Source organism: Oncorhynchus kisutch, linkage group LG17 (assembly GCF_002021735.2).
Source record: "Oncorhynchus kisutch isolate 150728-3 linkage group LG17, Okis_V2, whole genome shotgun sequence".
NCBI lineage: Eukaryota > Metazoa > Chordata > Actinopteri > Salmoniformes > Salmonidae > Oncorhynchus > Oncorhynchus kisutch.
In genome coordinates this window covers 62220596-62243387 of record NC_034190.2, presented here as the reverse complement: position 1 = coordinate 62243387, position 22792 = coordinate 62220596, and the positions used below count along the sequence as shown (strand labels likewise).

General features: G+C 41.4%; 1 protein-coding gene across 3 annotated transcripts in view; it reads right to left on the bottom strand.

Annotated features, from left to right (window-relative positions):
• Positions 1-4070: 4070 nt before the first annotated feature.
• LOC109908067 (pleckstrin homology domain-containing family M member 2-like) overlaps positions 4071-22792 on the bottom strand; it is a 52052-nt gene continuing 33330 nt past the window's right edge. For 2 of the 3 annotated variants that reach the window (XM_020506495.2, XM_020506496.2), the window contains 5 exons: positions 11569-11634; positions 11079-11238; positions 6286-6465; positions 5450-5566; positions 4071-5307 (listed from right to left, as the gene is read on the bottom strand). In XM_020506495.2, the coding sequence (XP_020362084.1) occupies positions 5170-5307; positions 5450-5566; positions 6286-6465; positions 11079-11238; positions 11569-11634 (661 nt within the window). In that variant the 3' untranslated portion in view covers positions 4071-5169. The remainder of the gene's footprint in view (positions 5308-5449; positions 5567-6285; positions 6466-11078; positions 11239-11568; positions 11635-22792) is intronic. The other variant, XM_031794328.1, reaches the window with a different exon arrangement.

Sequence of the window (22792 nt, the reverse complement as noted above, 5' to 3'; positions counted from 1 at the left end):
AGTTGACACACCTACTCATTCCAGGGTTTCTCTTTATTTGTACTATTTTCTACATTGTAGTGAAGACATTAAAACTATGAAACATATGGAATCATGTAGTAACCCAAAAAAGTGGTACTTCAAAATATTTTTGAAATTCTACATTATTCAAAGTAGCCACCCTTTGCCTTGACAGCTTTGCACACTTCTTGGCATTCTCTCAACCAGATTCATGAGGCAGTCACCTGGAATGCATTTCAGTTAACAGGTGTGCCTTGTCAAAGTTAATTTGTTGAATTTCTTTTCTTCTTAATGCATTTGCACACCTCCAGGCTGTGTAAGGGATATTTGACCAAGGAGAGTGATGGAGTGCTACATCAGATGACCTGGCCTCCATAATCACCCGACCTCAACCCAATTGAGATGGTTTGGGATGAGTTGGGCCACAGAGTGAAGGAAAAACAACGAACAAGTGCTCAGCGTATGTGGGAACTCCTTCAAGACTGTTGGAAAAGCATTCCTCATGAAGCTGGTTGAGAGAATGCCAAGAGCGTGCAAAGCTGTTATCAAGGCAAAGGGGGGCTACTTTGAAGAATCTCAAATATATTTTGAACAATTTTGGTTACTAACTGATTCCCTATGTGTCATGTCATAGTTTTGATGTCTTCATTTATTATTCTACAATGTAGAAAACAGTCCAAATAAAGATAAACCCTGGAATGAGTAGGTGGCTGAACTTTTGACTGGTACTGTAGATATAAAAACTAAATGTAAGAACTAGTCAATAAAAATATGTAATCCACCATCGGCCAGCAATGTCCAACATTCAAATTACTGTTCATAACAACAAACTTCACTTAACTCTGCATACGCGATTCCAAGATGCTTCATATTTCCTTTCCTCAATCAAATATTGACAAACTTTTCAAATACATACACTACCGTTCAAAAGTTTGGGGTCACTTAAAAATGTCCTGTTTTTGAAAGAAAAGCACAATTTTTGTCGATTAAAATTACATCAAATTGATTAGAAATACAGTGTCGACATTGTTAACCTCTTGAAGCTAGGGGGCAGTATTTTATGTTTGGAAAAATAAGTTCCCAAAGTAAACGGCCTATTTCTCAGGACCAGAAACTAGAATATGCATATAATTGACCTATTAGGATAGAAAACACTCTAAAGTTTCCAAAACTGTCAAAATATTGTCTGTGAGTATAACAGAACTGATATTGTAGGCGAAACCCTGAGGAAAATCCAATCAGGAAGTGCCTCTTATTTTGAAACCTCTCTGTTCCTATGCATGCCTATCCTCCATTTAAAGGGATATCAACCGGATTCCTTTTTCTATGGCTTCCCTAAGGTGTCAGTCTTTAGACATAGTTTCAGGCTTTTATTTTGAAAAATGAGCATGAAAGATCACATTGCGTAAGTGGATAGGTGGGTGCTCTGAGTGAGTTTTTGCGCTACAGAGTAAAGCGGCCATTGTTCCTCCCGCTGTTATTGAAAAACCTACACACTCGGTTGATATATTATCAAATATATATTTTAAAAACTACCTGAGGAATGATTATAAAAAAATGTTTCTGTGGACATTATGAAGACTATTTGGAATTTCCGTCTGCGTTGTCGTGACCACTCTTTCCTGTGGATTTCTGAACATAACGCAACAAACAAACGGAGGTATTTTGGGTATAAAAATAATCTTTATGGAACAAAAGGAACATTTGTTGTGTAACTGGGAGTCTCGTGAGTGAAAACATCCGAAGATCATCAAAGGTAAACGGATAATTTGATTGCTTTTCTGATTTTCGTGACCAAGCTTCCTGATGCTACGTGTACATAATGCTATGCTAGGCTATCGATAAACTTACACAAACGCTTGGATTGCTTTTGCTGTAAAGCATCATTTCAAAATCTGAGACGACAGGTGGATTAACAAATGGCTAAACTGTGTTTTGCAATATTGCACTTGTGATTTCATGAATATTAATATTTTTTAGTAATATTATTTGACTGTTGCACTATGCTATTCAGCGGTTGCTGACGAAAATGATTGCGCGACAGGGATGGTAGCGTCAAGAAGTTAATGCTGTATGACTATTGGAGCTGGAAACGGCAGATTTTTTCAAATGGAATATCTACATAGGCGCAGGGAGGCCTGTTATGAGCAACCATCACTCCTGTGTTCCAATGGCAAGTTGTGTTAGCTAATCCAAGTTTATTATTTAGAAGGCTAATTGATCATTAGAAAACCCTTTTGCAATTATGTTAGCACAGTTTAAAACTGTTGTTCTGATTAAAGCAGCAATACAACTGGCCTTCTTTAGACTTGTTGAGTATCTGTAAATCAGCATTTGTGGGTTTGATTACAGGGTCAAAATGGCCAGAAACAAATACCTTTCTTCTGAAACTCATCAGTCTATTCCTGTTCTGAGAAATTAAGGCTATTCCATGCGAGAAATTGCCAAGAAACTGAAGCTCTCATACAACGCTGTGTACTACTCCCTTCACAGAGCAGCGCAAACTGGCTCTAACCAGAATAGAAAGAGTGGGAGGCCCCTGTGCACAACTGAGCAAGAGGACAAGTACATTATAGTGTCTAGTTTGAGAAACAGACGCCTCACAAGTCCTCAACTGGAAGCTTCATTAAATAGTACCCGCAAAACACCAGTCTCAACGTCAACAGTGAAGAGGCGACTCCGGGATGCTGGCCTTCTAGGCCGAGTTCCTCTGTCCAGTGTGTGCTCTTTTGCCCATCTTAATCTTTTCTTTTTATTGGCCAGTCTGAGATATGGCTTTTTCTTTGCAACAGTAATTTACAACATTAACAAAGTCTACACTGTATTTCTGATCAATTTGATGTTATTTTAAAATGGACAAAAAATGTTGCTTTTCTTTCAAAAACAATGAATTTTCTAAGTGACCCCAAACTTTTGAACGGTAGTGTATAAGTACCGTAATTGTACATTTCTCTAAAATAGACTTAAGTATAGGATAGGTACGAAAGGAGATATAAAATGACAAGTCAGTTGAAACTAAAATGTAGGACATGGTTACCCCTGGCTTGAGGTGTTGGGTCTTTTCTGCATGGGATCTAGGCTACTACATTTAAATTATTTGTACCATTTCTAACCTGAGATGCAAAATGCTAGGATGTTGGCTTCCCACGCCTACAGAAAAAGCAGAATAGAGGCAAGACCACAATGCTCAAAGCAGAGAATATGTTTACTACTATTACTATAATGCAATGGTTAGACAAGGAACACACATAGGTCTTATACTGACACGTAAACAGTGTGTGTATTATGACTTGTCAGAAGCCCAATTCTCAACAGCAGTAGAAGGCCACATTCAAGAGTAATACTTTATTTGGTAAAAATTGGGCCTGAGGCCATTATCTCCAATCAAATTAAGGTAACGAAAAAGGCCACATGATTATCAGGAGCAACTGGCAATGAAGCTGAAAGCCTCCAGAAACCTTCTCCTGATGATAGAGCAATTCCAGGATAGCAATTCCAGGATAGCAATGGCATTGGATAAATTCTCCTCTCGCCAATAGCAACACAAAAATTGAATTTTGACATGTCTACATCAGCAATTAGCTACATTGTCAAAATAATATTTGTGAGGATGATTTGCTTTTACTTATGTATGAATAGAATATGAGGTGGGGGATAGATTGTTTCAGGGGTAAATTGGATTAATGCAATGACAAATCATATGAATTAAGTAGTATAATCACTAGTCAACTCGATTTTTTCCCTAATGCATATGGATTGATTGTAGTATAACTACAAGCAATGGTCTGTTGTGTCTCAACAGCGATATTACCACTTCATTGAGTGTTCTCCCAATGGGACGAAATAACTAACGACGACCTTCTCTTCTGAGCAACATCAAAACTACAGGGAGAATAATAAAGTTGGGATGCACTGATACCTCCACCAGACGTAGAACATAACGACATTGACACTTCCCACATCTTGACCAGGCCACTCTCAACATCTAAAAATGCAATGACAGACACTCACCTGATAAAGGAGTACTCACTAAAATAACAAAGACTAGAACAAAAACAATAAAATTAAAGTAAACGTATCACCTTTATAAATTGCACACAATTACACTACCATAACAAGTCGTGTTACAAATAAACAACTATTTGCTTAAAAGTAAAACGCAACACTGAACATGAACTTTGCACACAACCCCAATGAACTTATCAGTCCCCTCAAAATCGAACATGGACCAAACCCAAAAGCAATGTGCAATCTCGCATTCGATGGCAAGTTAGTCTCTCCTCTCATCCTTCTTGTTAAAAGTGTATCTATGCTAGGTTAGCCCATTCCCCGCTATGATACTCCAATGCTGACTTTGACCTGCCAAACCATCATAACTAAAAGTGGAAAACCCAATGGTAAACCAACATGGCTGACAAAGGCAATAGACGAGTGCTGTTAACGTCACAGTCCAAGTGGTAAACTCTCCATAGACATTCTTCATAGTTTAGGCCACTTCAAGTGACCGTCGATCCTTGAGCAAAATATCCATCACAACCTGTGCATTGGAGAGAAGGGTTGAGTTTTGTGAGGTATTTTTCAATAGAAAACCTATATAAGCGGATGGGCAATGTACATTTGAGTACGGATTGATTCTAATATAAGTCAATACTATACTGCGCCATACACCACACTATAAACGTTGTGCAGTCGTTAAGGTTCAAAATAACACCTTAAAGCTGTTTGCGAACAACGTCTTATTCTATAGGGTAAGGGGTGCACTTCTTACCCTAACGTCCGTCTCAATGACAAGAGGAAAGGCTTGATATTTGTGAAGGCCAGGAGTGTGAACTGAGATTCAAACTGACATTCGTCTCGCTACATCTGATGATGATGCGACCACTCGTATACTTATAATCTTCATGATGTACACAAAACGGAGAGTGTGTTTCCCTCTATTTGGCTATTGTCATAATTAACAGGTTTGGTGTGAATTCAATTAAAACTCGGTCTCCCAAACAAATTCAATTCAATGATCAAAAAAAATCCTCAGAGAATAATGGTCAATTTTCTATCCACTTCCAGAATTTACAAATTTTGAATGCGATTGACCCGAATCCTGGTGTTTAGAGTAGGAGTGCTAGTGAAAGCCTTTTGTCCTATATGTCCGTCCACCTGTCTGTTTGTCCGTCAGCACCAGGGCTCTCTCTGGGCGCGTCCTCGGGCAAGGCTGTCACTCCTCTGCCAGGCGCTCCTCATCAGAGCCAGGGCATCGCCACAACGCTTCTGCACCAACGGCTCTGACACCCTCCTACGAGGCAGACACACCTGGATCATCACAAGAAAATGAAAGAGGGGTGGGGGGAAAAAAAGTGTGAGAAAGAGATTGAGACACAGGAAATCATGTTATTGATATAATGCTTTTACCGTCACAGCAAATCCTTTCCTCTTCCATTCTTCTCTACCTTACCTGGAAAATGTCTCTCCAGACACTCTCTAGTGCCTCCAGCAGGCGGTCTCTCTCTTCACAGCCACTGAAGTACAGCACCCAGGGAGGCAGGAACTGAGCTCGGTCCGATGCAAACTCCTACACACAAAGAAAGAGAGATGGGAAGAGAATGTGAGGGAGAGGTCAAGACAAGAGACATACAGAGGGAGAGAGTAGAGAGTGAAAGAAAGAGAAAAAGAGAAAGGGAGAATGAAAGAATGTTAGAGAAAAAGAGTATGGGGTAAGATAAATAGTCAACTCCAATACCTGTCAATGCCTTTCTAATTTCCCCTCAGGGATTAACAGTAATATTTAATTGAGAAGAAAAATGGATGGGATGCGCATCTTTCCAGTTTGAAGGTTAAGGTGTTAGTTGATAATCAAAACAGGAGGACCCAAGGCATTCTTCATATAATTTGAGAAACAGGAAAAAGCATCTGCACATTTCCAGTCAGATGCAAATGTATTTTAATAGTAGCTGAGCTTTCAGTCAGTCGACCTTCATGATAGCTCATCTACTTTTAAAATACATTTCCATCGGACTGGAAGTATGCAGAGACCTTTTCCTGTTTCTCCAGTTTAGCATTTTGCCTCCAGCACCTTTACTAATTGTTTTTGGGTGTGCGGTAGATTCAGCCTATTATCTACAATATTCTTCATATAAATAAAATGCCTTTATAGTGGTGGCATGTTCAATAGAACAAATTCAATTTGTTCAGAGAATTTAATTGAGACACAGAAAGAAAAGACTAGAGAGCACAGGAAAGTGAGGACAACAGCCATTTGGTCAGAGGTTAGGCAGGCGTGAGGTCACTCACAACAACACAATACTCCTTGTCATCCTCCAGGCTGACAGAACTAATGTCAGAGAGCTCAGCTCCGCCCAGTGAGCGGAAGAAGCTGGTCTGGCAGTCCTGGTGGCATGTCAGCAGCTCCCTGTCCGTCACCACCAGGCAACAGGGGATACACGGCGTGGGCGGCACTCCCTGGGGGATCACCTGCAGTCACAGAGGGGTAAATAATGAAAACATTTATATTGGGGGGGGGGGGGGGGGGGGGGGTCATCTAGGGAAACCAGTCTAATATAATTCTAAAATACAGACATACAGTAGAAGTCAGAAGTTTACATACACTTAGGTTGGAGTATTTAAAACTCGTTTTTCAACAACTCCAGAAATTTCTTGTTAACAAACTACAGTTTTGGCAAGTCGGTTAGGACATCTACTTTGTGCACGACACAATACATTTTTCCAACAATTGCTAACAGACAGATTTTTTCACTGTAATTCACTGTATCACAATTCCAGTAGGTCAGAAGTTTACATACACTAAGTTGACTGTGGCTGTAACTTGTTGACGCTACCCATCCCGGTAGCGGGATAATTGTCATCAGCAACCGCTGAATAGCATAGCGCCACAGTCAAATAATATTACTAAAAAATATTCATATTCATGAAATCACAAGTGCAATATAGGAAAACACAGCTTAGCCTTTTGTTAATCCACCTGTCGCCTCAGATTTCAAATTATGCTTTACAGCGAAAGCAATCCAAGCGTTTGTGTAAGTTTATCGATAGCATAGAATAACATTATGTACACTAAGCATTAAGTAGCTAGGTCACGAAAATCAGAAAAGCAATCAAAAAAATTGTTTACCTTTGATGATCTTTGGATGTTTTCACTCAAGACACTCCCAGTTACACAACAAATGTTCCTTTTGTTCCATAAAGATATATATATATATACCCAAAATACCGATGTTTGTTTGTCGCGTTATGTTCAGAAATCCACAGGAAAGAGCGGTCACGACAACGCAGTTGTATATTCCAAATAATATCCATAATGTCCACAGAAACATGTCAAATGTTTTTTATAATCAACCTTAAAATATATTTTCGATAATATATCAACCGAGTGTAGGTTTTTCAATAACAGCGGGAGGAACAATGGCGGCTTTACTCAGTTGCGCAAAACTCACTCGGGGCCCCACATATCCACTTACGCAATGTGATCTTTCACGCTCATTTTTCAAAATAAAAGCTTGAAACTATGTCTAAAGACTGTTGACAACTTAGGGAAGCCATAGAAAAAGGAATCTGGTTGATATCCCTTTAAATGGAGGATAGGCATGCATAGGAACAGAGAGGTTTCAAAATAAGAGGCACTTCCTGATTGGATTTTACTCAGGCTTTCGCCTGCAATATCAGTTCTGTTATACTCACAGACAATATTTTTACAGTTTTGGAAACTTTAGAGAGTTTTCTATCCTAATCTGACAATTATATGCATATTCTAGTTTCTGGGGCTGAGAAATAGGCAGTTTCAAATGGGTACGTTTTTTTTGCCAAAAACGAAAATACTGCCCCCTACACGGAAAAGGTTCAAACCTGATGGGGATAGGGCTGATTGCTGCCCCCTTTGGGGTGATTGCGTGCCCATAGTAAACAGAAAAAAAAATCTGTCAAAAATTGCTAATATATGCAATAAAAAATTATTATTGAATAGAAAATACTCTAAAGCTTCTAAAACCGTTTAAATTATGTCTGTAAGTAAAGCAGAACTCTCAGGGCACTCATTCTCCCAAACACTCTCTTGTCATCATAAAAGTTGGCCCAACTTTGACGTCATCGCCCCCACCCTTCCCAAGCACCTACAGTCCTGGGAACAGTTTATGTGCCTTCAGCGCGGTGTCCGCTTTCAATGGGGCTTCTCATTGTGTGAATCGCGCGCTCACGAGATTAATGACGGGCCGAAATCTTTCGGTCACGCGAGAAAACAGGTTACTCATGCGCTTTCTGCTCCGGTGATTGTCTTTCTTCCAAGATTGATTAAACGATGCGTGTGTTTCTCTTCGTCCTGAGAATTGCTGTGAAGCTATATAACATGTTAACGCTGTGTTCTGAACATAGTTTGACAAGTTTAGTTGACATATAATATGTAATTTCGACGTTTTGGTGCGACACCCACTTTACTTTTTGGCTGCATTTCAACCGAAATATGTCGTGTTTGATAACCGAAAGACACAGACTTCAAAACTAAAGCTGTTTTTGGTAAGTATAAACCCTTCCAGGTCTTCTGATGGAAGAACAGCAAAGGTAAGGGAATATTTATGTGTTAAATTTGGGTTTCTGTGGACTCCGAGATAGGAGCCAAAATGCTAATTCCTGAGCGCCGACTCATATTATAGCTTAGTGAACGAAATCTGTAACGTTAAAAATAAATGTAACACAGCGATTGCATTTAGAAGAAGTGTATCTTTCTATATATATGTAGAACATGCATATTTAGTCAAAGTTTATGTTGTGTATTCCATGTTAGCTGACGGCATCTGCTGACGCAATCGCCATTTCTCCGGACATTTGAGTAGCATTTTTTTAACATGGCGTCATTGTAAACAGAGATTTATGGATATTTATAGCATATTATTGAAAAAAACATAAATGTACTGTGTAACATGTTATATTACTGTCATCTGATGAAGATTTCAAAAGGTTAGTGAAATTATTTTTCTTTTAATCCTGCGTTTGGTGATTGCATATTTTGTTCAATTTGGCTATGGAAATTAGCTGTGTCTTCGGTGTGTCTTCGGTGGTGGTTTGACATAAATATGTGCTATGTTTTCGCCGTAAAACATTTTAGAAATCTGACTTGCTAGCTAGATAAACAAGTTGTTTATCTTTCATTTGAGCTATTGGACTTGTTAATGGAGGTTAAATATTTCTAAGAATATTTTTGCATTCCGTGCGCCACCGTTCCAGCTGACGGTGGGGGGGCTGATCCCCAATTGGGGACCAACATCTTTGTCAGGTTAAACAGCTTGGAAAATTCCAGAAAATGATGTCATGCTTTAGAAGCTTCTGATAAGCCAATTGACATCATTTGAGTCAATTGGAGGCGGTGTACCTGTAGATGTATTTCAAGGCCTACCTTCAAACTCAGTGCCTCTTTGCTTGACATTATGGGAAAATCAAAAGAAATCAGCCAAGACCTCAGAAAATAAATTGTAGACCTCCACAAGTCTGGATCATCCTTGGGAGAAATTTCCAAACGCCTGATGGTACCACGTTCATCTGTACAAACAATAGTACACAAGTAAAAACACAGTGGGACAACGCAGCTGTCATACCACTCAGGAAGGAGACGTGTTCGGTCTCCTAGAGATGAACGTACTTTGGTGTGAAAAGTGCATATCAATCTCAGAACAACAGCAAAGGACCTGTTGAAGATGCTGGAGGAAACAGGTACAAAAGTGTCTATATCCACAGTAAAACGAGTCCTATACCGACATAACCTGAAAGGCCGCTCAGCAAGGAAGAAGCCACGGCTCCAAAACCACCATAAAAAAGCCAGACTACGGTTTGCAACTGCACATGGGGACAAAGATCGTACTTTTTGGAGAAATTTCCTCTGGTCTGATGAAACAAAAATAGAACTGTTTGGCCATAATGACCATCGTTATGTCTGGAGGAAAAAGGGGGAGACTTGCACTCCGAAGAACACCATCCCAACCGTGAAGCACGGGGGTGGCAGCATCATGTTGTGGGGGTGCTTTGCTGCAGGAGGGACTGGTGCACTTCACAAAATAGATGAAATCATGAGGAAGGAACATTACGTGGATATATTGTAGCAACATCTCAAGGCATCCGTCAGCAAGTTAAAGCTTGGTCGCAAATGGACAATGACTCCAAGCATACTTCCAAAGTTGTGGCAAAATGGCTTAAGGACAACAAAGTCAAGGTATTGGAGTGGCCATCACAAAGCCTTGACCTCAATCCCTTTTAAAATTTGTGGGCAGAACTGAAAAAGAGTGCGCGAGTAAAGAGGCCTTACAAACCTGACTCAGATACACCAGCTATGTCAGGAGGAAATGGGACAAAATTCACCCAACTTATTGTGGGAAGCTTGTGGAAGGCTACCCGAAACGTTGGACCCAAGTTACACAATTGAAAGGCAATGCTATCAAATACTAATTGAGTGTATGTAAACCTCTGACCCACTGGGAATGGGATGAAAGAAATAAAAGCTGAAATAAATCACTCTACTATTATTCTGACATTTCACATTGTTAAAATAAAGTGGTGATCCTAACTGACCTAAAACAGGGAATTTTTACTAGGATTAAAGGTCAGGAATTGTGAAAAACTGAGTTTAAATGTATTTGGCTAAGGTGTATGTAAACTTCTGACTTCAACTGTATTTAGCCTATGTACTTAAGAGCTACTGATAAACAAAAAAAAATGAATCAGGAATTCAAGATTTAAAATCATGGAAAGATCCCTTTTCTGCTGTGAATCATCGATTTAATCTGGAGGAACTGTACTCAAAAGGTGGGAGAGAAGTAACGACATGGTGTGGTACCGTTCATGCATACAAAGGTTTTGAATTCTACTAGGGTATTCTGCTCCTCATGCCAAAAACATGGTAAAATCTGCATGTATAGCCATGCATGGTCACAAATTTTCCCACAGGGCTGTGACCAAAGCCAAGCAGCCATGAGGTGAGTTTTAAACATGTGCTGGGAAGTATGTAGGTGATATGTGAGTGTGTGTGTATACACGGCGTGTGTGAGTCAAAGTGCATCTGTGTCAGAGTGCAGCATGTGTGTCCTCACCCCTTTGGAGACTGACTGGCAGAGCACCAGCATCCAGTCGGACATGTCTCCCTCATTGTCAGCGCTCAGCACCAGAGGAGGCCGCTCTGTGAGGATCACCTGGAAGGCATGAGGCAGCTCTGTGCTGTTGGAGCGCCGGCAACCTCCGCAGTGCTCTCCCCTCGATTAAAAAAAAGAGAGTACACATAGATGGTCAAACAACAATTAAAAGATGAAGTCAACCATAGCCTACTATTTCCAATTAAATAAGAGAGGGTAAAACATTTTAATTTTCATAGCAATAGATGTAGTATCTATGGGTATTTCCTAAACAATGACTTCGGATGATTCAGCAAAATAAGTGTGATCAACTATGTTTGAACCCAGTCTACTTGTTCTAACCACTTGACCCATAAAAGCTCTAGCCACAAATCCATTCTCTTGAGAAAATTACCCCACCATAAACAGACACAACACACATGATTATGAGCAGTAACACAGTATGACTTACCCCATAGTGATGGACATCAGTGGTGTCGCATCACTCTTTTCTGTATACTGGTACAGATTCCCATTGCTGAACAAGAGGATCACATTATTGAAATATATTATTGTATGTAATGTATGAAAGAGCTATTCATATGAAATGTATGATTAGCATTATATTATTACATTTAATATTGCAGTTTCATTAAAATAAGAACAACATGTTAAATGGTTATTGTAGCCATACTTCAACCTGTTAAAGTAAAGTTACACAACATTCTATTACAAATGTAAGGGGCAGATATGTAAAATCGGTAACACTTAAAGCATTCAGGTATAATTCTTTATTACTTGTTTTAAGCATGTATGAGCCTTTATAATGTCTAATAACAAGCTGTTGTCTTGTGGCGGAGGAATCAGAATTAGTTGGGTAACATAGATAAATAAGATGTTTTATTTATCTAATATGCTTATGTGAGATACTTGTCATTAGAATGTATCCTTTTGGACTAGTGTTGGCAGTTGCATTTTTTTCTAAGCTGAGGCTCAGTCATTTGGGGCCCAGAGAGGGGAGAGGTCGGGATTGTCTTTTACATGTCTCTGGTGCTATGCAGAATATCAGAAAGGGAAGAGGAAAGGATGGGACATTGTCTTCATATGTGAATGTATCTGTTAATCATGCCATCCCTTCACATGGTTTAAGGGGGGAACCAATTAATTGACTCCACAATGTCTGTGTGCAAGTCACTCCCCTCAGTGAGCTTGTCCATGAGTGGGGAGAAGAGGGGGTTTACTTGAGATAGGAGTATATAGAGTTGACAATTGAGAATAATTGACAATTCAATTATGCCTTGGATGAGGTAATGTTTTGGTACTATGAAGTACCAGGAACGAGATTAGAAACTCGTTTTAGAAACCAAACTGAGCGATAATTTATAGCGAATGCAATCTGGCTAAGGGATACTCCTTTCTCAAGTAAAAGGCCCTTTGTGAAGAGATCCTAAGATCTGTGGTTACTCATGTAAGTTGAGAGGGGTGTATCTTTGCTATAAAAATCTCAATTGCCATTATGTTGGGACTCTCAACAATTAATTATAGATAGTGAGTTGTTGAAAGTCAAAGGGCTATTGTAAAGCTCATATTATTAAAGATTAAGTTTAACTCTGACTGGTGTGTGGTTTGTAACTCTCCTCATCTGGTAATACAGGACATTTCCACAACAGTCTACATACTGCTTGTTGGTATTTGGCCTTTTACTCTTAATAACTATTTAATCAAACTGTATTAAAACAAAATTTACCAATGCCTTAGCTTTGTCCTCACAACTTTTTCACCATGGACACTTTACCTGGACATAGTTCTGCCGGACCACCTCCAGCCGAAAAAAGCTAAGTAACATTATGCCTTCTCATTGCATTCACTGTACTCATAATATACAGGAGAACTATCATGTTATGGTGAGGATAGCAGAGTTGCAAGCTCTGCATCAGATACAAATCGTTAGGCAAGAGCAATTTAAGTGTTGGAAAGAATGATACAGCGTCTGTGCTACCAATAAATACAGGTAGTTGTGTTAATCCCCCTGCACAGTCCCAGCAGCCAGATCATTTTCTCATGGCTTCTGGAAAGCAATGCTGTCGGCATGCTCCACATTATTCGCTCACTCAGGCGATATTAACTTTCACCCGGTTTTCCCCACTGAGTCAGAGCCCGAGCCTTCTCATGTCTCTGAGCTGCCGAAGCCTCCCTCCCACAAATTGAAAACCCTAGTCATTGGAGACTCCATTACCAGCAATATTAGACTTAAAAATAATCATCCAGCGATCATACATTGTTTACCGGGGGGCAGGGCTAATCTGAAGATGGTGCTGGCTAAGGCTGAAACTGGCACGTGTAGATGGCATAGGGGCATGTTGTCCACATAGGCACTAACAATGTTAGGATGAAACAGTCAGGTCACCAAGCGCAACATAACTTCAGCTTGTAACTTAGCTAGAAAGATGTGTTGGAATCGAGTTATTGTCTATGGCCCCCTCCCAGTTATGGGGAATGATGAGCTCTACAGCAGACTTGCACAACAAGCGCTGGTTGAAAACTGTTTTCTGACCCTCCTAAAAGATAGAATTTGTAGATAACGGGCACTCTTTCTAGGACTCCCCCACAAACAGGACCATGCCTGGCCTGCTGGGGGTGCTGACTCCATTCAAGTTGGGGGGGTACTCTCGTCTTCTCTACCAACATAGACAGGGCACTAACTCCACAAAGTTAGCCAGCCTGACAGCTTAGTGGAGTCTGCCACTAGCACAGTCAGTGTAGTCAGCACAGCTTTACCCATTGAGACCGCCGTGTCGGTGCCTCGATCTAGAAAAAAATGAATGCATTTGTCTTTTGAGCTTCAAGTCATGAAATCTATGGAGCCTAATCAATCACTTTAAATAGCTATTGTCAATCACTTTATACAGCGTTCCCTGAATTTCTCAAATCAGACTTCGTAGTCATGGCAGATAATATTAACATTTTTGGTGACTTCAATATTCACATGGAAAACTCCACAGACCCACTAAAAGGCTTTCAGAGCCATCATTGATCCAGTGGGTTTTGTCCAACATGCGTTAAGTTTACATTGGAATGGAAATGAGGCTCAACCAAACTGGGAGACTTCTGACAAGCTTGGAAAGACAATACCGTGCAATATCGAAGAGCCCTCACTGCTGCTCGATCTGCCTACTTTCCCCAAACGGATTGAGGAGAATAAAAACAAAAATCCCCTCCAAAAATGTTATGTCGCAAAGCCCAAGTGATGGCCTTCACTTCAGTAGTAATGAACTCATTAACCAAGACAGTTGTGAAGAGGGCACGACAAAACCTATTTCCCCTCAGGAGACTGAAAATATTTGGCATGGGTCCTCAGTTCCTCAAAAGGTTTTACAAGCTGCACCATCGAGAGCATCCTGACAGGTTGCATCACTGCCTGGTAGGGCAACTGCTCGGCCTCCAACCGCAAGGCACAGAGGGTAGTGCGTACAGCCCAGTACATCGCAAGCTTCCACAATCCAGGACCTTTATACCAGGCAGTGTCAGAGGAAGGCCCTAAAAATTGTCAGACTCCAGCCACCAGAGTCAGACTGTTCTCTCTGCTACCGCACAGCAAGCAGTACCTGAGCGCCAAGTCTAGGTCCAAGAGGCTTCTAAACAGCTTCTACCACCAAGCCATAAGACTCATGAACAGCTAATTAAATGGCAACCCGGACTATTTGCATTGCCCCTGCACCCTTCTACGCTGCTGCTACTCTCTGTTATTATCTATGCATAGTCACTTTAATAACTCTACCTACCCATACAGTGGGGCAAAAAAGTATTTAGTCAGCCACCAATTGTGCAAGTTCTCCCACTTAAAAAGATGAGGCCTGTAGGATTGTAGGATTTTTTATGAATTTATTTGCAAATTATGGTGGAAAATAAGTATTTGATCACCTACAAACAAGCAGATTTCTGGCTCTCACAGACCTGTAACTTCTTTAAGAGGCTCCACTGTCCTCCACTCGTTACCTGTATTAATGGCACCTGTTTGAACTTGTTATCAGTATAAAAGACACCTGTCCACAACCTCAAACAGTCACTCTCCAAACTCCACTATGGCCAAGACCAAAGAGCTGTCAAAGGACACCAGAAACAAAATTGTAGACCTGCACCAGGCTGGGAAGACTGAATCTGCAATAGGTAAGCAGCTTGGTTTGAAGAAATCAACTGTGGGAGCAATTATTAGGAAATGGAAGACATACAAGACCACTGATAATCTCCCTCGATCTGGGGCTCCACGCAAGATCTCACCCCGTTCAAAATTATCACAAGAACGGTGAGCAAAAATCCCAGAAGCACACGGGGGGGACCTAGTGAATGACCTGCAGAGAGCTGGGACCAAAGTAACAAAGCCTACCATCAGCAAGGGCATTGAAGATGAACCGTGGCTGGGTCTTTCAGCATGACAATGATCCCAAACACACCGCCTGGGCAACGAAGGAGTGGCTTCGTAAGAAGCATTTCAAGGTCCTGGAGTGGCCTAGCCAGTCTCCAGATCTCAACCCCATAGAAAATCTGTGGAGGGAGTTGAAAGTCCGTGTTGCCCAGCAACAGCCCCAAAACATCACTGCTCTAGAGGAGATCTGCATGGAGGAATGGGCCAAAATACCAGCAACAGTGTGTGAAAACCTTGTGAAGACTTACAGAAAACATTTGACCTCTGTCATTGCCAACAAAGGGTATATAACAAAGTATTGAGATAAACTTTTGTTATTGACCAAATACTTATTTTCCACCATAATTTGCAAATACATTCATTAAAAATCCTACAATGTGATTTTCTGGAGAAAAAAAAACAAATTTTTGTCTGTCGTTGAAGTGTACCTATGATAAAAATTACAGGCCTCTCACCTTTTTAAGTGGGAGAACTTGCACAATTGGTGGCTGACCAAATACTTTTTTTGCCCCACTGTACATATTACCTCAATTACACCGGTGCCCCCACACACTTACTCTGTACTGGTACCCCCTGTATATAGCCCCGCTTTTGTCATTTACTGTTGCTCTTTAATTATTTGTTATTCTTATCTCTTACTTCTTTTTTTAGGTATTTTCCTCAAACTGCATTGTTGGTTAAGGGCTTGTAAGTAAGCATTTCACTGTAAGGTCTACACCTGTTGTATTCAGCGCATGTGACAAATAACATTTGATTTGATCATTAGAAAGCAAATTAAGGACTCCTCTTTGAACATGCATATTTCTCTAAAATGCATTTGTCCTGAGTCTGCACAGAACTGCCAAGACCTAGGATCAATGGAGATGGAGTTGTTTTTTTTTCCCTGAAACTCTCGACACATTTATGAAAATAGTCATGGCATCTAAACCTTCCAGCTCCCTACTGGACCCCATTCCAGCTAAACTACTGAAATAACTAATTCCTGTGTTAACCATAATAAACGTCTCCCTAACCAAACTCACTAAAAGTGGTAGTAATAAAGCCTCTCCTGAAAAAGCAAAAAACCTTAAACCGGAAAATTTTCAAAACTAAAAACCAGCCTATATCGAATCTACTTCCTGCCATCATGAAGAAAAATAAATACGAAAGGATCCAGTCTCTTTTAGACCCCATCATAGTACTGAGACCACGCTCGTGAAGGCAGTAAATTACCTTTCAATGGCGTCAGACCAAGGTTTTGCATCCATCCTTGTGCTCCTCGACCTTAATGCCACTTTACACCATCAATCCCAGCATACATGGACTTGCTCCTACCCAACTCTCTGATTTGGTCCTGCCGTACATACCTACACATATGCTACAGTCACAAGATGCAGGCCTACTTATTGCACCTAGAAATTCTAAGCAAACAGCCGGAAGTAGGGCTTTCTCCTATAGAGCTACATTTTTATGGAATGGTCTGCCTATCCATGTGAGAGACGCAGATTCTTGACCTTTGTATTTATTAGGGATCCCCAAGCCAAGGCAGCAGCTACTCTTCCTGGGGTCCAAACACAGTAAGGCACTTACATCACACATAAAACAAAAGATAACAGTACATAATATAACATAATTGCACCACTACATATTTACATTACAAAACAACATTACAATATACTTCTGTGTAGAGTTTGTGTGCTAGCATGTGTGTGCCTGTGTCTGTGTGTCTTCACATTCCCCAAGCTGTTCCATAAGGTGTATTTTTAGCTGTTTCTTAAATCTGATTCTACTGCTTCCATGTAGTCATGGCTCCATGTAGTACTGTGCGCCTCCCATAGTCTGTTCTGGACTTGGAAATTGTGAAGATACCTCTGGTGGTATGTCTTGTGGGGTATGCATGGGTGTCCGAGCTGTGTGCTAATAGTTTAAAAATAGACACCTCTGTGCATTCAGCTTGTCAACACTTCTTACAAAAACAAGTAGTGATGAAGTCATCCTCTCATCGACTTTGAGCCAGGAGAGATTGACATATATAATATATTAAATGTTAGCTCTCTTTGTACATTTAAGGGCCAGCCGTGCTGCCCTGTCTTGACCAATTGTAATATTCCTAAGTCCCTCTTTGCAGCACCTGACGACATGACCAAACATTAGTCCAGGTGAGACAAAAGTAGGGCCTGTAAGACCTGCCTTGTTGATAGAGTTGTTAAGAAGGCAGAGCAGCACTTTATTATGGACAGACTTCTCCCCATCTTAGCTACTGTTGTATCAACATGTTTTGACTATGACAGTTTACAATCCAGGGTTGCTCCAAGCAGTTTAGTCACCACAACTTGCTCAATTTCCACAAGATTTAGTTGAGGTTTAGTGAATGACATGTTCCAAATACAATGCTTTTAGTTGTTGAAATATTTAACACTAACTTTTTCCTTTCCACCCATTCTGAAACGAACTGCAGCTCTTTGTTAAGTGTTCCAATCATTTCAGTTGCTGTAGTAGCTAACATATATAGTGTTGAGTCATCCGCATACAGACACAATGACTTCACTCAAAGCCATGTCATTAGTGCCTCCAGGACACCTACACCATCTGATGTCACAGGAAGGCCAAAAAGATCATCAATGACAACAACAACCCAAGCCACTGCCTGTTCACCCCGCTATCATCCAGAAGGCGAGGTCAGTACAGGTGCATCAAAGCTGAGACCGAGACACTGAAAAACAGCTTCTATCTCAAGGGCATCAGACTATTAAACAGCCATCACTAACATTGAGTGGCTGCTGCAAACATACTGACTCAACTCTAACCACTTTAATAATGGAAAAACTGATGTAATAAATGTATCACTAGCCACTTTAAACAATGCCACTTTATATAATGTTTACATACCCTACATTACTCATCTCATATGTATATACTGTACTCTATACCATCTTGCCTATGCTGTTCGGCAATCACTCATTCATATATTTTAATGTACATATTCGTATTCATTCCTTTACACTTGTGTGTATAAGGTAGTTGTGACATTTTTAGGTTAGATTACTTGTTAGATATTACTGCATGGTCGGAACTAGAAGCACAAGCATTTCGCTACACTCGCATTAACATCTGCTAACCATGTGTATGTGACAAATAACATTTGATTTGATTAGTAAAGATTGAGAAAAAAAATGCGCCAAGACAGCTGCCCTGGGGAATTCCTGAGTCTACCTGGATTATGTTAGAGGTTTCCATTAAAGAACATCCTCTGTGTTCTGTTAGACATGTCATTCTTTATCCACAATATAGCAGGGGGTGTAAAGCCATAACACATACGTTTTATCAGCAGCAGACTATGATCGATAATGTCAAAAGTGGCGCTGAAATGTAACACACCTCCCACACTCTTTTAATCATCAATTTCTCTCAGCCAATCAGTCATTTGTGTAAGGGCTGTGCTTGTTGAATGTCCTTCCCTTTAAGCGTGCAGAAAGTCAGTTGTCAATGTTCTTTTACTGTAAAATGGCATTGTATCTGGTCAACACAATTTTTATTTTATTTTTACTAAGGGTTAGTAACAGGCTGATTTGGCTGCTATTTAAGTCAGTAAAGGGGGCTTCAGTAAACTGGCCCCCTCCCAGTTAGGGGGAGTGATGAGCTCTACAGCAGAGTCTCACAACTCAATCGCTGGTTGAAAACTGTTTTCTGCCCCTCCCAAAAGATAGAATTTGTAGATAATTGTCCCTCTTTCTGGGACTCACCCACAAACAGGACCAAGCCTGACCTGCTGAGGAGTGACGGACTCCATCCTAGCTGGAGGGGTGCTCTCATCTTATCTACCAACATAGACAGGGCTCTAACTCCTCTAGCTCCACAATGAAATAGGGTGCAGGCCAGGCAACAGGCTGTTAGCCAGCCTGCCAGCATAGTGGAGTCTGCCACCAGCACAGTCAGCGTAGTCAGCTCAGCTATCCCCATTGAGACCGTGTCTGTGCCTCGACCAAGGTTGGGCAAAACTAAACATGGCGGTGTTCGCCTTAGAAATATCACTAGGATAAAGACCTCCTCCATTCCTGTCATTATTGAAAGAGATCATGATACCTCACATCTCATTTACGATAGCAAATTTCAATGTACAAAAACAAAAATGACGTTTTCGTCTTTTGAGCTTCTAGTCATGAAATCTATGCAGCCTACTCAATCACATTTTATAGCAACTGTTTACAGGCCTCCTGGGCCATATACAGCGTTCCTCATTGAGTTCCCTGAATTCCTATCGGACCTTGTAGTCATAGTAGATAATATTCAAATATTTGGTGACTTTAATATCCACATGGAAAAGTCCACAGACCCACTCCAAATGGCTTTCGGAGCCATCATCGACTCAGTGGGTTTTGTCCAACATGTCTCTGGACCTACTCACTGTCACAGTCATACTCTGGACCTAGTTTTGTCCCATGGAATAAATGTTGTGGATCTTAATGTTTTTCCTCATAATCCTGGACCACCATTTTATTACGTTTGCAATTGCAACAAATAATCTGCTCAGACCCCAACCAAGGAACATCAAAAGTCGTGCTATAAATTTACAGACAACACAAAGATTCCTTGATGTCCATCCAGACTCCCTCTGTCTACCCAAGGATGCCAGAGGACAAAAATCAGTTAACCACCTAACTGAGGAACTCAATTTAACCTTGCGCAATACCCTAGATGCAGTTGCACCCCTAAAAACTAAAAACATTTCTCATAAGAAACTAGCTCCCTGGTATACAGAAAATACCCGAGCTCTGAAGCAAGCTTCCAGAAAATTGGAACGGAAATGGCGCCACACCAAACTGGAAGTCTTCCGACTAGCTTGGAAAGACAGTACCGTACAGTATCGAAGAGCCCGTACTGCTGCTCGATCATCCTATTTTTCCAACTTAATTGAGGAAAATAAGAACAATTCGAAATTAATTTTTGATACTGTCGAAAAAAAGCTTACTAAAAAGCTGCATTTTTATTTTTTATTTTTTTATTTCACCTTTATTTAACCAGGTAGGCTAGTTGAGAACAAGTTCTCATTTGCAACTGCGACCTGGCCAAGATAAAGCATAGCAGTGTGAGCATACAACAAAGAGTTACACATGGAGTAAACAATTAACAAGTCAATAACACAGTAGAAAACGAAGGGGGGGTCTATATACAATGTGTGCAAAAGGCATGAGGAGGTAGGCAAATAATTACAATTTTGCAGATTAACACTGGAGTGATAAAAGATCAGATGGTCATGTACAGGTAGAGATATTGGTGTGCAGAAGAGCAGAAAAGTAAATAAATAAAAACAGTACGGGGATGAGGTAGGTGAAAAGGGTGGGCTATTTACCAATAGACTATGTACAGCTGCAGCGATCGGTTAGCTGCTCAGATAGCTGATGTTTGAAGTTGGTGAGGGAGATAAAAGTCTCCAACTTCAGCGATTTTTGCAATTCGTTCCAGTCACAGGCAGCAGAGTACTGGAACGAAAGGCGGCCAAATGAGGTGTTGGCTTTAGGGATGATCAGTGAGATACACCTGCTGGAGCGCGTGCTACGGATGGGTGTTGCCATCGTGACCAGTGAGCTGAGATAAGGCGGAGCTTTACCTAGCATAGACTTGTAGATGACCTGGAGCCAGTGGGTCTGGCGACGAATATGTAGCGAGGGCCAGCCGACTAGAGCATACAAGTCGCAGTGGTGGGTAGTATAAGGTGCTTTAGTGACAAAACGGATGGCACTGTGATAGACTGCATCCAGTTTGCTGAGTAGAGTGTTGGAAGCCATTTTGTAGATGACATCGCCGAAGTCGAGGATCGGTAGGATAGTCAGTTTTACTAGGGTAAGCTTGGCGGCTTGAGTGAAGGAGGCTTTGTTGCGGAATAGAAAGCCGACTCTTGATTTGATTTTCGATTGGAGATGTTTGATATGAGTCTGGAAGGAGAGTTTGCAGTCTAGCCAGACACCTAGGTACTTATAGACGTCCACATATTCTAGGTCGGAACCATCCAGGGTGGTGATGCTAGTCGGGCATGCAGGTGCAGGCAGCGACCGGTTGAAAAGCATGCATTTGGTTTTACTAGCGTTTAAGAGCAGTTGGAGGCCACGGAAGGAGTGTTGTATGGCATTGAAGCTTGTTTGGAGGTTAGATAGCACAGTGTCCAAAGACGGGCCGAAAGTATATAGAATGGTGTCGTCTGCGTAGAGGTGGATCAGGGAATCGCCCGCAGCAAGAGCAACATCATTGATATACACAGAGAAAAGAGTCGGCCCGAGAATTGAACCCTGTGGCACCCCCATAGAGACTGCCAGAGGACCGGACAACATGCCCTCCGATTTGACACACTGAACTCTGTCTGCAAAGTAATTGGTGAACCAGGCAAGGCAGTCATCCGAAAAACCGAGGCTACTGAGTCTGCCGATAAGAATATGGTGATTGACAGAGTCGAAAGCCTTGGCAAGGTCGATGAAGACGGCTGCACAGTACTGTCTTTTATCGATGGCGGTTATGATGTCGTTTAGTACCTTGAGTGTGGCTGAGGTGCACCCATGACCGGCTCGGAAACCAGATTGCACAGCGGAGAAGGTACGGTGGGATTCGAGATGGTCAGTGACCTGTTTGTTGACTTGGCTTTCGAAGACCTTAGATAGGCAGGGCAGGATGGATATAGGTCTGTAACAGTTTGGGTCCAGGGTGTCTCCCCCTTTGAAGAGGGGGATGACTGCGGCAGCTTTCCAATCCTTGGGGATCTCAGACGAGATGAAAGAGAGGTTGAACAGGCTGGTAATAGGGGTTGCGACAATGGTGGCAGATAGTTTCAGAAATAGAGGGTCCAGATTGTCAAGCCCAGCTGATTTGTACGGGTCCAGGTTTTGCAGCTCTTTCAGAACATCTGCTATCTGGATTTGGGTAAAGGAGAACCTGGAGAGGCTTGGGCGAGGAGCTGCGGGGGGGGCGGAGCTGTTGGCCGAGGTTGAAGTAGCCAGGCGGAAGGCATGGCCAGCCGTTGAGAAATGCTTATTGAAGTTTTCGATAATCATGGATTTATCAGTGGTGACCGTGTTACCTAGCCTCAGTGCAGTGGGCAGCTGGGAGGAGGTGCTCTTGTTCTCCATGGACTTCACAGTGTCCCAGAACTTTTTGGAGTTGGAGCTACAGGATGCAAACTTCTGCCTGAAGAAGCTGGCCTTAGCTTTCCTGACTGACTGCGTGTATTGGTTCCGGACTTCCCTGAACAGTTGCATATCACGGGGACTATTCGATGCTATTGCAGTCCGCCACAGGATGTTTTTGT